At 41.2% G+C, this 13368-nt stretch overlaps 1 protein-coding gene across 2 annotated transcripts in view; it reads left to right on the top strand.

Annotated features, from left to right (window-relative positions):
* Positions 1–2762, top strand: part of LOC138962062 (1-phosphatidylinositol 4,5-bisphosphate phosphodiesterase gamma-1-like) — an 89386-nt gene extending 86624 nt beyond the window's left edge. For both annotated transcript variants that reach the window (XM_070333770.1, XM_070333778.1), the window contains exons 36-37: positions 558–733; positions 1440–2762. In XM_070333770.1, coding sequence (XP_070189871.1) covers positions 558–733; positions 1440–1455 — 192 coding nt within the window. In that variant the 3' untranslated portion in view covers positions 1456–2762. The remainder of the gene's footprint in view (positions 1–557; positions 734–1439) is intronic.
* The last annotated feature ends 10606 nt before the right edge of the window (positions 2763–13368 follow it).

The following is a 13368-nucleotide window of genomic DNA, read 5'->3' as shown; positions in this document are numbered from 1 at the left end:
GGAATCGTGACACAAGAACAAAGATTACATTGAAATATGTACTGGAGCGTAGGGATATATTATCACATTAATTTGGCTTATTTGAAGAAAGAAGAACGACATACCGTGGTGTCAAATAATCAACCATAAAAGGAAATGAACGAATGAATGAATGAATGAGTTAATTAATTAATTAATACATGACTACATGGATCAATCAATCGATCCTTACATTTACTATCCACCCATCCATCTATCTATCAACCCATTCATCCATCCACCCATCCACCCATCCACTCATCCACCCATCCATCCATCCATCCATCCATAAACCCTTCCATTTTTTGTCTCTTTTTCTTTTCGTCCTCAAGCGCAGTCACCATTGTTCCTCAGTTTCCATCCATTCATCCAGTATTTGTGGATCAATCCATTAATACATGTCTTCCTCGCTCCAAACTGATTGCCAAAAGTGTCATGTGTATTTTTTGTATTTTTTGGGGGGTGGTTTTTTTGCTTTTGGTTTTGTTGTTGCTTTTTTTACCAGTGCATCCATTATCAATTGCACAATATTGTCACAGGACTCGGAAGAGGAGAACCTGTTCCGAGTGATCGAGGAGTCGCGACGCTACAGAGCGGAGCTTCTGGCCTCGGACGAATTACCGGGTACGAGGAGCGACCACATCAGCACCGAGCTTCTCAAGACGGAACAAAAGATCCTCGACTACCTGCAGACCCGCAGAGGTTCCGACCAGGCGTAAGTTCGATTCGCCGGTTTCACATGAGCTACTCGCTCGCGGAGTCTGCGAAGTATAGGCGGGTGCTAGCTAGACGAGTAAAACTTGTCTTCTCAGTTCAGAGACATCCTGCTTGCTGCCGCGCGAGCAGAGAAAATGTTCCCTCTTTATCTTCACTGCGTTGGCAGCAAAACCCTTCCACGCGGAGGTATTTTCAGACACGTCAGACACAGGGTGTTCTATGAAAAGCCCAAGCGATTGTCACAAGTGCTCAGTCTGAATGCTGACCTGTCACTTCTGTCGAAAGCAAGCCACGGGAGAAGATTCTTTCCTGCACTGTACAAAACGGTTTAACGCCTCTTAAAGCTGAAGAGTACCGATAAAGCTCCGGTTCTCCTTTAACTACTCTGGATACTGCCCCATGATGTGCGTGTGTGTCCTACCCAAGTATCAGCTTTGAGCTTTCAGGACTAGTTCTTGTGGAGTTACTATATGAGAACTTGCTGAACGCCTTGTGAAAGATAGATTGGTGCTACCTCGTGTCCCACATTTTACAGTCAAATAATCTAGTATACTGGTTTTCTGCTTGATCAATTTTATCAATGTTACAACAACAACAAACAGTCCGTTTTGTTATATTGACAGCGGCTGTTGTAGCAAAGCACAAAAGAATGACAAATCAACAACCCACTTTTGTCTGCATAACTTGTTTTCGTTATTTTCCAGATGGAACACCCGATGATGACCTTTGAGCGTCAAGAACATTGTCCCAATTTTGCAAGGCATGCCAAAGTCCACAATCGTCATGGCAAAGCAAGCCTTTTCACGCCGACTGAGACAGAGAGAACGTTGGAGCGAATACTTTACACTAGCAATCGTTTTTGGATGCATTGCCAGGACTGGTCACACTCACAGCAACAGAAACGTACCACTGATCCGTGGTGTCAGTGTGTGGATGTCAGCCACGTATATAACGTGCCACCATGGCGTACCAATCCTTCATGTCAAGAAATGAGTTGTGTTTTGTTGCGGAGTTTGCTCACTTGTTCTACGCAAGAAAGCATGGCCTACAGTTTGTGTTTTATGCTTGGAAATCAGACTTGCCTCTGTGATAAGGTGAACGGTTTTAGTTTAGCGTGTGTTTGAAGAAGTGTTGGTACCCCTGATTGGACCATCAAACTTTGATGCCGCTCGTCTTTCTAGTTCTTACAACTGCGATGTAGACATCGTTAGTCCTGGAATTGTCAGGTTATTTTTTTAATTTTTACTTGTTTTTTTTTATTATTATTTTACTGTAAGCTTTGAAATACAATGTGAAGTAATAGGACAGCTGGACTTGCGATCGGTGTAGACCTTCTTCGTGAAAGTGTGTGCTCTGGGGAAAAACCTGAATGTGCCATAGACATGGTTTACGTACGAATTGACACGGAAGTGATGGTGGTTGCGGAGGATGAAAGGATTCTGGTGTGACTCATTCTCATTATTTTTAGATGTGGCAATTTTTGAATGAATTCAACGACTTGACACTAATTGCGGTTTGACGTCCGTTTGAGGGTGTGTGTGTTTAAAAAAAAAAAAAGTATTCTGCTTGTGATTCTTGTTAAGACTTTGAGTCACTAATCTGTTTTCTTGCAAACACGGCTGTAGTAGTTTCACGTAGAGTCTAACAGAAAGTCAACTAGTCGATGATCTGTGACCTCATTCTCATGGAATGCTGGCACCTTAGGTCATGCACGTGCAGCTGGACAGCTGACTCTGGTGAAATTTACACAACAAGGGAACCCCCTGTTAACACCGCCAAAAATGGGTAAAGTTCAGGTCTTAAAAAGGAGGGAGTTTTATCATTGGGGTATATTTGCACGCTTTCAAATGTGGTTTTTTTTCAAGCGGTTCCACGGTAATCATAGTTTCAATGTATGTATACATGTATAGATATGTAGTCCGGTGAAAAAATGTCCCTGTGCTGTTGCAGTTTCTTGAGCTTTTGCTGTTTTTTCTTTTTTTGTGTCTTTGCTTCTTTTTTTAGAGGGCGGAGGATGGATCGAGGGGAGTGGGGGTGGGGGGGGGGGTGGTGGTAATGGAGAGTTAAAGCTTTATTGAGCCATATTTTCCTTCCGTGTATTTTTAAACTGGTAAAATAATTTTCATCTATTAACATATACCGTAAAATCCCTAGCATAAGCCCACCCCCCCCTGTGCACAGATTTAGGGCAAAATTGGGGGGTGGGCGTTTGCTAGGGATAGACCCCTTTGCACAAAGTAAGTTTTGTGCTCAACCGTGTAATTGAGTGAATACAAACCCAGAAAGCATGTAAGTTAGGTCGTGTGAGTAGAAGTGAAGGAAAAAAGAAAAAAAAGGACTTTGAGGCAAAGAAGGCCAACCATGAGAGAGAGAGAGAGAGAGAGAGAGAGAGAGAGAGAGAGAGAGAGAGAGAGAGAGAGAGAGAGAGAGAGAGGAGAGAGAGAGAGAGAGAGAGAGAGAGATAAGATAAGATAAGATAAGATAAGATTTTATATAGTCCATGAGGGTAACCTCACAGAAATTCGGGCTGCTTTCTCCCTGGGGAAAGCGAGCTGCCATACAGTATACGGCGCTACCCATTTTTTTTTTTTTTCCCCTGCATGCGTGTATTAATGTTTCCAAGCCCTGAGACTTAATGCCGTGTGAGATGGAATTTTTTACACTTTATTCCAAGTCACACGGGTATTTGATGGACATTTTTATCTATGCCTATACAATTTTGCCAGGAAAGACCCTTTTGTCAATCGTGGGATCTTTAACGTGCACACCCCAATGTAGTGTACACGAAGGGACCTCGGTTTTTCGTCTCATCCGAAAGACTAGCACTTGAACCCACCACCTAGGTTAGGAAAGGGGGGAGAAAATTGCGGCCTGACCCAGGCCTGAACACGCAACCTCTCGCTTCCGAGCGCAAGTGCGTTACCACTCGACCACCCAGTCCACCCAGAGAGAGAGAGAGAGAGAGAGAGAAGGACTGGCTCTTCTGAAAACAACACGAGCATAGTCATTCATATAAATTTATGAGTAAAAAGAAAATCGCCAGACCTTTGCAAGGACAAATAATAACAACACAATTCCGGGAAAAAGAAACTTGATGAAATGTCGAAATGTCAACACCAATGAAGCCCTTTCTTTCTGTACAGGGAAGAAATTACACGATCGTCTTTGGAAATGAAACGTTAACTGAACTTGGATTTTGTCTTCAAAAGGCCCAATCTTTCTGAGAAAGAAAAACCCACAAACTTAGGAAAAAAAAGAGAAGAGAAACTCGAAAAAACATGAACGATGGGTGGGAGTGAGGAGAGGGGACAAAGAATAAGAAAAAAGGAAAGAAACACGAAAAGGTAAAGAAAGGGAAAAAGATGACTTTTAGAACAGTCTGCACAAATCCTGGTGAAAGTGAGCCTATAGTCTCTTTGAAAAAATCAGGGTGGGCGTTTGCTAGGTAGTTACCCCTGTGCACAACTTTTGGCCCAAAGTGGGGGGTGGGCGTTTGCTAGATGGTGGGCTTATGCTAGGGATTGTACGGTATAAGGACGTTTGATGTATGTCATATCCTTAAAGTGTCTACCAAAGTTGAACGATGCCAACACAATAAGATTTTCCTGATTCTTTTTAACTTTTTAACGGGGGAAGCACAGTAGTTTCTGCGTGTATGTCTGTGGTGATGTGCACGGCAAACTGCCCAACTGGGTGGTAACCAAGCGCAGGTTTGATTTGTTAAAATTTAGATTTGTTTGAGATTTTATCCGACTTAATACTTGGGTCTCGCTCAGTTGTGCACTGTTTTTCTCGTGGATGCAAACTCATTTCCGTTGCCTCACAAAAGAGGGTAGATACGTAAAGAGGGTAGATACGTAAAGAGGGTAGATACGTCAACTGTTGGTAACAGGTGTGTGAGTACTAAAAAGTCAACAACACCAACAGAAATATACAGTTCGAAACATTCACAGGTGATTTCAAAATTATTATTTTTCATTACCTTTAACTGTGTACATATGTAGGTACCTGCAGATATGGTCAGCTTTGGTGATTTAAAACTTTTCCTTTCAAATAGTTTTCGACTTATGATGGCATTTTTTAACCCTTTTCATTCCATATGATTGCACACAAGAATGTATACGATAGTCAAACATTATGTATAACAATTCGTGTTGTCAGTGCAACGGGTTTAGGTGCCTGTGGTCCTCCAATCAAGTCATTGAACAAATTTGAACTGATGGCATTGTGGAATTGTATATTAACAAAAACAATTACTTTTACGTTTTGATGACATTTTTACTTTTTCTAAGTTGGCAATGATTTGAGAAAGACTGTCCATATTTAACGCAAAATGTGGAGATAATTTATTGGATCGGTGCATGGGACGTTACTCCGTAGCTATCTGCTTGCGAGTGCACTTGAACCTTCTTGTCTCCCCTACATAGTTGGGTGTTTTTCTGTTTCCTGGTCGTATACTTGTGTTTGCAACTCGCTAATTTCTTGGGCAGCTACATTTCGTTTTCCGAGTAACGATACATTTGGCAAGGAATCATTCCAATCGACAATTATTTTGAACTAAAACTGACGACGAAAAATATATTGACATGTATCACGGAATAACGGGTGAATGCTACGTGATAATAGTCCTGTATTATGTCATCCAAACGCAGGTTTGCATTCGGTATAAAACCCTCAACTTTTTCTGCATCCAATGATTTTTCCAATCAATGCTTAGGAAATCCCATTCATCTTTACTGTAACTACGATGTTGGTATTAATTTTGTAATAATTTTGTTGTGTGAATACCTGTTTGTTAGGTTAAATGTGTTATCGCCAAACACACAAATCCTTGCTTTATTTCGTTGAGCTAATTGTAATTGATGGTGAACAAATTAGCCAAACACACGAATCCTTGCTTTATTTGTTTGAGCTTATAGTAATTGATGGTGAACGTATTAGCCGAAAGTTGTTAAATGTGTTTTGTGGCTTGTTCGTCCATTTTAGAGCTCGAAAGATCAAGGTTCCTAATTAAGTGGATGTTTCATTTTTGTCAATAATTAAACGTTCCATACACTTACCTTTCTTGGTTTGAAAAAATAATTCTTGATTTTGAATTGTTTGTAGTCTCACTGTTTCAGATTTGTACAATTATAATTACATTTTTAGCACAGATTACTCTCAAGAACTGTATTCACTGATAGGATCGATATCTTACCAAGGTTTTGTTCTCTTTTTGTTTTAGTCATTCCTTGGTGCATTATATACTTTACTGGACTTTTTTTGAATTCTTTGCCTTCTTTTCTTTTAAGTTTAGATCTCTTTCTTACAGATTTACTTTTCGTTTGTTTGTTTTTTGATTGTTTTTATTTATTTTTGTTGTTGTTGTTGTGTGGTTTATTTGTCTTCAGATGAGAATCTGTGCAAGGATTTGCTCAATTTGTTATTGTTTTGGAAATGTTTACAGCCAGCACGTATAATGATCTTACAAGTTCCTGTTATCCTTCATTGGCTCTGTCGACGCCCGTTTTTAATTACCGCTTGCTTCCCTTTATACAATAAACCGACCATAGGGCATCATCGACCCGGACGAAATCTTCAAAATCTCTAAAAACCGTTAGGAATTTTGGGAAGGGACATCATTTTGTGAAATTACGTCAACGCCTTTTGGCGATTGGTCAAGGCATTTCTCAGCTGGAGTGCCAACATAATATCGGTCACACTTGTCTTGAAATTAATGCTATTTTATTTTGCTTTCCCAACTGATACGAAGTGAACGGGAGAGTCGGGTCAGTGATCAACTCAACTTACCTCGAACATTGAGATCGAGAGAACGTACAGTACACAAATACGACTTGGGAACCGATGAGTCAATACTGATCCGTTTTCTGAAGAACTAACGTGTAGGACTAGAAGTCACATTTTCTCTGTGTACCTCTCAAGACAGTAAGTCGGGTCAGCTGAGTAGAAGAGCGCGCGACCGCCAGTTCGTCACGTTGGCACGGGTTCGAATCTCTTAACAGGCAAGACCATTTAGCAAACTTTTGTTTTACATTTTTTTAATTTTTTTCTTTATTTTCTGAACTAAACTATTACTTTTTGTATTTTATTCCTTTTTCTTCATTCTAAAGATTCTTTAGGGATGTGTTTAAGATCGAATTAATCAAAGGATTGCATAATTGTCGAGTACTTCCAGTGAACGGTTTCCCAGAACTACCAATTCTATTTTTTAATAAAATCGGCTTTTGCGAAAAGCCCAATGGGCGATTGTATTACCGACCGTCGACTTCAGGTAATGGTCGTTACCCACTTCTAATGAATGTACTTCTGTTAAAAGACCGGCACGGTTGGCCTAGTGGTAAGGCGTCCGCCCCGTGATCGGGAGGTTGTGGGTTTGAACCCCGGCCGGGTCACACCTAAGACTTTAAAATTGGCAATCTAGTGGCTGCTCCGCCTGGCGTCTGGCATTATGGGGTTTGTGCTAGGACTGGTTGGTCCGGTGTCAGAATAATGTGACTGGTTGAGACATGAAGCCTGTGCTGCGACTTCTGTCTTGTGTGTGGTGCACGTTAAATGTCAAAGCAGCACCGCCCTGATATGGCCCTTCGTGGTCGGCTGGGCGTTAAGCAAACAAACAAACAAACAAACTTCTGTTAAATAAAGCAAATTTAATACAAATGCATAATGGAAATAAGGCATTTCTTTCTGAGTTCTAGGCTTACTCTATTTTGTCTTCATTGACTGTTGGCTCGTTTAGCACCCTCTCAGTAAAAAAAAAAATGCATGGTCATAATTTTTAAAATATGTTTTTATTCGTTGAAGCTTGTTATACGTTGCGGAGATGCTGTGCTTACTATTCCATCGACAGTTTTCCCTCTACGTTTTATTTTATTTTATTTGCTTCATTCGGAATAAATTATGTGAAGTAATGGAACCAGGTTTAAAAAGCGTTCAGTTGGTAGGCATTGTGCGCTCTCTTTCTGTATGTCTGGCCGTCTGTCTGTCTGTCTGTCTCTGTCTCTCTCTGTCAGTCTCTCTCTCTTTCTTTCACTCAGTGACTCACTCTCACAAACACACGCACACACACGCACGCACGCACACACACACACACACACACACACACACACACACACACATACACACACACACACCATTTGTTCGCTCACGTAAATAAATAAATACATAAAAACTTTTTTTTAAACTACTTCAATGCGAAACTGACAAACAAAAAGTGATTCCAATCGAAATTCTTTTGGGGAGAACAATAAACAACAAAATCCCCAAGGTAAAAACAAACAGACAAACAAATTATGCAGTCAAAAACAGAGAGAAACAATGGCCAACAACCAACAAAACAAGGCAGTTAAAAAGTTTTGTTTTGTAGAGAACAGGCAGCAAAAGTTGGACATAACATTTTCCCCCGAGACCCGAGCTTTGTGTAGAACATTATGGAGACATTGCTGGACACTACCTCTACAGATGCCCACGGAGACTTCCCATATTCCCATTTACGTCTGGTCTCATTGCCGCCTCTCTCCCCCGTCACTTGTTAAAGCAATTTGACAACAACACAAACGCATCTTGGCCCCCAAACAGCGGCGGTCGTCTCTCTCCCTCGCTCCCTCCGTTTACTTCCCTAAGCAGTCGTCATCCCGCATTACCTCCCTTCCAGCCTAGTCCCGGGAGGCGCGCGCATCCTGGTGGCCGCCGGCCGTTTCCGGGAAGTGAAAGCGCGCGTAATATTCGCTCGGGGAGCATTTCTGTGGGTGTACTTAATATCCTGACACGGCTTGAAACATGCCAGGTGCAAGGTAATCATTTTGATAGCCTCTGTATAAATCATACGTGACCCCGCGCGCTGACCCCCGCCAGAGGGAGCCCTCGTCAGTTATGGATGGGACAAGGCATGCCGGGACGGGGGCTGGATTAGAACAATGGCGGCATTGGCAGGATATGGCTACGCGCGATGTTTGGCGCGCTGCCTCAGTTTTCATGGAGTTTTTTTTTTCTTCTTTGTTTTCTATTGTGTTTTTGTTTTGTTTGTTTGTTTCATTCTTTCTGGGTTATTCTCCAGAGTAGGCCAAGGATACAGTATCTATTAATGAAATTCATTTGTATGGTTAAATTGTCTCAGTTAAGTAAAAAGATATCACATTCGTAACATGGTTTCCACTGGTACACCGCTCTGGAGAATAACCCTTCTTTTTCTTTTTCGTAAAGCGACACGCTTTTGTGCTTGGTATGAATACTCAAGAAAAGAACTTGTTCGTCGAATGCAAAAACTGTTCTTGTTAAAAAATAAATGTTACCTATATGTTGTTAGCATTCCAACGAGACTTTGAGGCGTACGAAGGACGGGTCGATCAGATAATGATATTGATGAACAGTAATAATGTTTGTCATCATTTTCACGAGTTTTCATTCACAAGCACCTGGGAAATAAATCTCATGTTCCCCGGGGAATAAATCCCCGGTTACCATAGTTGCAGGAAGCCCTATTACATGGATAATCAAAAGCAAACCCAATAGAAACGCTCGAGGATTCTTCGGCTCTTTTCATTGGCGTTTCCCCAGACCTAAACAGACGACAAGACACTGCTTTGCAAAGTTCCAAAAACCAACTGGCAAACTGGCAAAAGTAAACAAAAAAACAAAACTACTTCAATAAATTCGTCACAAACAAATGAAACCTACCGATATGTTATGTCTTCTTACAAAGTCACGGAGTGCGTGTATCTGTGTTTCGATACACAGACGTTCGGAGAAACACGAACGTCAAGTTCAAGTAAAACGACACCTGACACACACATTTTGACCCGTGCACAAGACGTTGTATCGATAAACGAAGCACAAGTAAGAAACAATAATAAAAGCAAAGAAAATAGCAACACGATATGCAAACATCTAACAAAGCCGAGCAAGCAGAATGACAGGTCTAATGAAAAACAAAGAGGTACCGAGTCTTAAACAAGATCGCGATTCTTTCCTTCGCTGCACGACGCAAATCTTCTGTGACCTTTGATCAAACGTAGCTTCCACATTCGATCACCGTGCTCAGCGTAATATTTACAACAGAAAGCCGAGGACCTACAGAAATGTGCATCCTCAAACCTGACATATTCATCCCAACTCATTTAATGAACTCAAAAACACAGAAAGTTGCTTTCACACGCCATCTTTGATTACCAGTGGTTATCAAACCGGGACCCGTGTGGTTATCAGCACGGGACCCGTGTTTCAAAGCATGGCTCCCTGGGTTGATTGTGCACTTGTTTTCTCACTACCAAAATGATGACAAAAACGATGTTTGATGGTTTGTTGACAGACCAGCTTTTTTGTCGGTCCTCGGGGGGCATATCGACTTTTGTTTCATATTTATTGACCGCGGCCCTCGGACAGACAAAAAAGCTGGTCTGTCAACAACCCATCAAACATCTTATAGTGTCACTTCTACTAGCGCCGCTTGGTTTATATATTTTTATTTCCGCTTGGGATGGCCCATCTCGCTCTGAATAACCGAGTTTTTAAAGCTGAATCGGATGAAGACTGTGTCAGTTACAAATTTTCCAGGGAACAAAATTCGACGAGTTGTTACGTGTTATTGCGCGGGACACATGCATGAGATCTAGTCATCACAGAGCTCCCTAGATTGACGATTTTAAAGTTGCCTTGAAGACATTAATCAAATGAGGCTGGAGCTAATTGATGACGTATTCATAGACAATTCTTTTATTTTATTTTATCAGTCGATTGTGTATTTTTGGGTATAAATGGGAAGAGGGAGAGATGCTCATGTTGAAAACTCTTTTCTCTGCGATCAGATGATCCTGCCGTCAGTATCTCCAATACAGAAGCCAGAGATGGACGTTTTGATGTTCCCACTGGGCCAAAGGAACAAAAAAGTGAATGAAATTGTGTTCAGGGGTATGGCCCATAATATGTGATACAGCTGTGGTTCGGTCAAAATAATAAGTGGATTTAAAGCATTTTCCCCCAAATGTCCCAGTTCTCTCATCTCCCATCACCAACCCCACGCTAAATAAATGGCGGATTTTGGACGGTGTGATTCCGTTTGAATCGTCGAAACGGTTACATAATTATCTAACATAAAAATGTCCACCAAAATACCCGTGTGACCTGGAATAATAGACCGTGAAAGGTGGATGCAGCGCCTATAGGCTGTTGATCTACTGGCCGATGTGAATGCGTGATATATTGTGTAAAAAATTCCATCTCACACGGCATTAATAGGTAACATGCGCCTTGAGTCGCCTTGTGTAGTGAGATACGTGCGCAATATAAATCCTCGTAAATAAAAATAACAGATATTTTTCGTTTTTTAAGCAGTATTGAAGACTTGGCTATATATATACGTTGTTTCTGAACCTGTGATGCGGTTAGCCTGGCCCAGCGTGTGAAAGGAAGCTACAGCAATTTTGGCACGGCATTAAGTCTCAGGAAACATGAATACACGCATGCAGGAAAAAAAATATATGGGTAGCGCCGTATGTATGGCAGCTCGCTTTCCCCGGGGAGAAAGCAGCCCGAATTTCCATGAGGGTAACCTCACTGGACTGTAAATCTTATCCAATCCAATCCAATCCAATCCAAACCCTGCTTTTATATGGTATTCTAGCACAGTAACCGCGGTTAATATATGATAATTTATAAACTGCACAGAGCAGTGTCTTCAAAATACACAAAATGATTGCAAAGATCTTCTTCTGGAATGTAATGCTAGGATCAAACATAACATAAGTTTTTCGTTAACACTTTGTAAACGTCGATGACGTCACAGACATTACGTTAGGGAAACAAGACCAAAACGTTTGAATCTAGATTGCATGTAAACTTTATGATAATGTTGCTACATGTGTGTGTTAGTTACACATTATTACAAATTCAGTGCCCCATATGGCTTTTTGACCAATCAGGACGGATTCTAGGTGACCCTCTAAAATTTGTTATAACCCTTTTGTTTATCACGCTAAAAATTAACAAGACAAAGTAAAAATGTAATTCAACAATATCAGCGTGATTTATTCTAAAGTATGACACTTCAAATGCTGTCAGGTTATACTCTCATTATCTAAAAAAAAATACCGAAAAGCGAGTTTTGTCGGTGGGTGCGTAACGGTACAGCAAGGCACCGCCCATCGTCTGAGTGTGCAATGCCGACCGCTCACTTGAAATCTAAATGATCAAAGTTCGGAAAAATCAAGTGAAATTGCGCCACTCGCTTTACATCAAATGTATCTTTACGTCATTTCCCATCCGTCTGGGGTCGGTTCTAAATCTGTCGCTCTCTGTTCAACGAGAAAAAGCGAAGCAACCGAAACGCATGTTCAACATGGTTTATGAGATTGTCACGTGTCAAAGGCATTTGACCTGTGAATATTCATCACGTCAGGTGTGTTACTCTGATTGGCTGACTCAGGTCACGAGAATTCTTTGACTGACAGGCATAATCAGATAGAAGCGCTCAAGTTCCCATTGCGGCTGTTCTGTCTAATTCGCGGGGTTGCTTCGAAATTTCGTTTGGTCGAATTAAACGGTAATAAAACCGCTATTTCTAATATGCTGACTGTTAGCAAATGATAACAGACATGTCTCACAAACGATATCAGCATTCGCCTAAAAGGCTCATGCTTGATATCTTTTTTCTCGACATGTCTTGTTATCATTTGCTAATTAGACTTTGGGAGAGCGTCAATCCACGATGAAGACCGAGAAGTTTCAAATGGAAGCATGTTAATGTTATTGTAATTCAATCTGACGACGATCTCTTTTCTGCTTTCATGCGATGGTAAACAGACAGAATTGGTTCTGTTCTGTTCACACACTACTTTCAGTCCATCTACCTGCAAGGGTCAAGTCCCAAGAAATATGTTTCTGTATTCCTATCTTATCACTCTGCTCCTGTTTTGTTTTCTTTCACATACATTTTCCCTTCTTTTTTGACGGGTTTCTGGACAGCAAACTCCAAAACAAATTCTTTTCATCACAAATGCGATCTTTGGAATTGACTGACGTAGTCCGGAAGAATTAATGCATCAACTTACGTAACGTATTCGACGTCATCACTTCGCATACCTTATGGTCTCGGTATTTCGTTGGCCTTCATATTTCCTACTTGTAAAATGACCCTCAAAACTAACCGAGACTAGTTGAGGTTGTATCAATGCGCCTCGCCAGCAGGTGGTTAATGGCTTTTTTTAAGTGAGTGGTTATCGACAATTGATGACCGGTAATTTTTAATGAGTTGGGGCATTCTGACCAATCACAGGATCTGTTTCATTAAAACGCCAACTTGATTGAATTACAATTAAAGTTCACTTTCAATGCACCAAGACTGAGTTGTGTTTTCCATCTCTCTCAGAGCTTTAGCAGCATCCATTGTCACTGAAACGGAAACCTAGATAATGATTACAAATGACGTTATAAAATGCGTCAATGAAGACGTGCTTAGGTAGATAAAAAGTTTTCTTTGTGCTTACACGTACACACAAACACACACCCACGCTCGCGCACGCTCACACACCCAAACACACGCACGACAGACAGACACACACACACCGACGCACACACACACACACACACACACACACACACACACACACACACACACACACACACACACACGTACACAAACAC

The sequence above is a fragment of the Littorina saxatilis genome, linkage group LG1 (genome assembly GCF_037325665.1).
Source record: "Littorina saxatilis isolate snail1 linkage group LG1, US_GU_Lsax_2.0, whole genome shotgun sequence".
NCBI classification, from domain to species: Eukaryota; Metazoa; Mollusca; class Gastropoda; order Littorinimorpha; family Littorinidae; genus Littorina; species Littorina saxatilis.
Note: the sequence above shows the minus strand (reverse complement) of the source record. Positions and strands in the feature narration are given on the sequence as shown.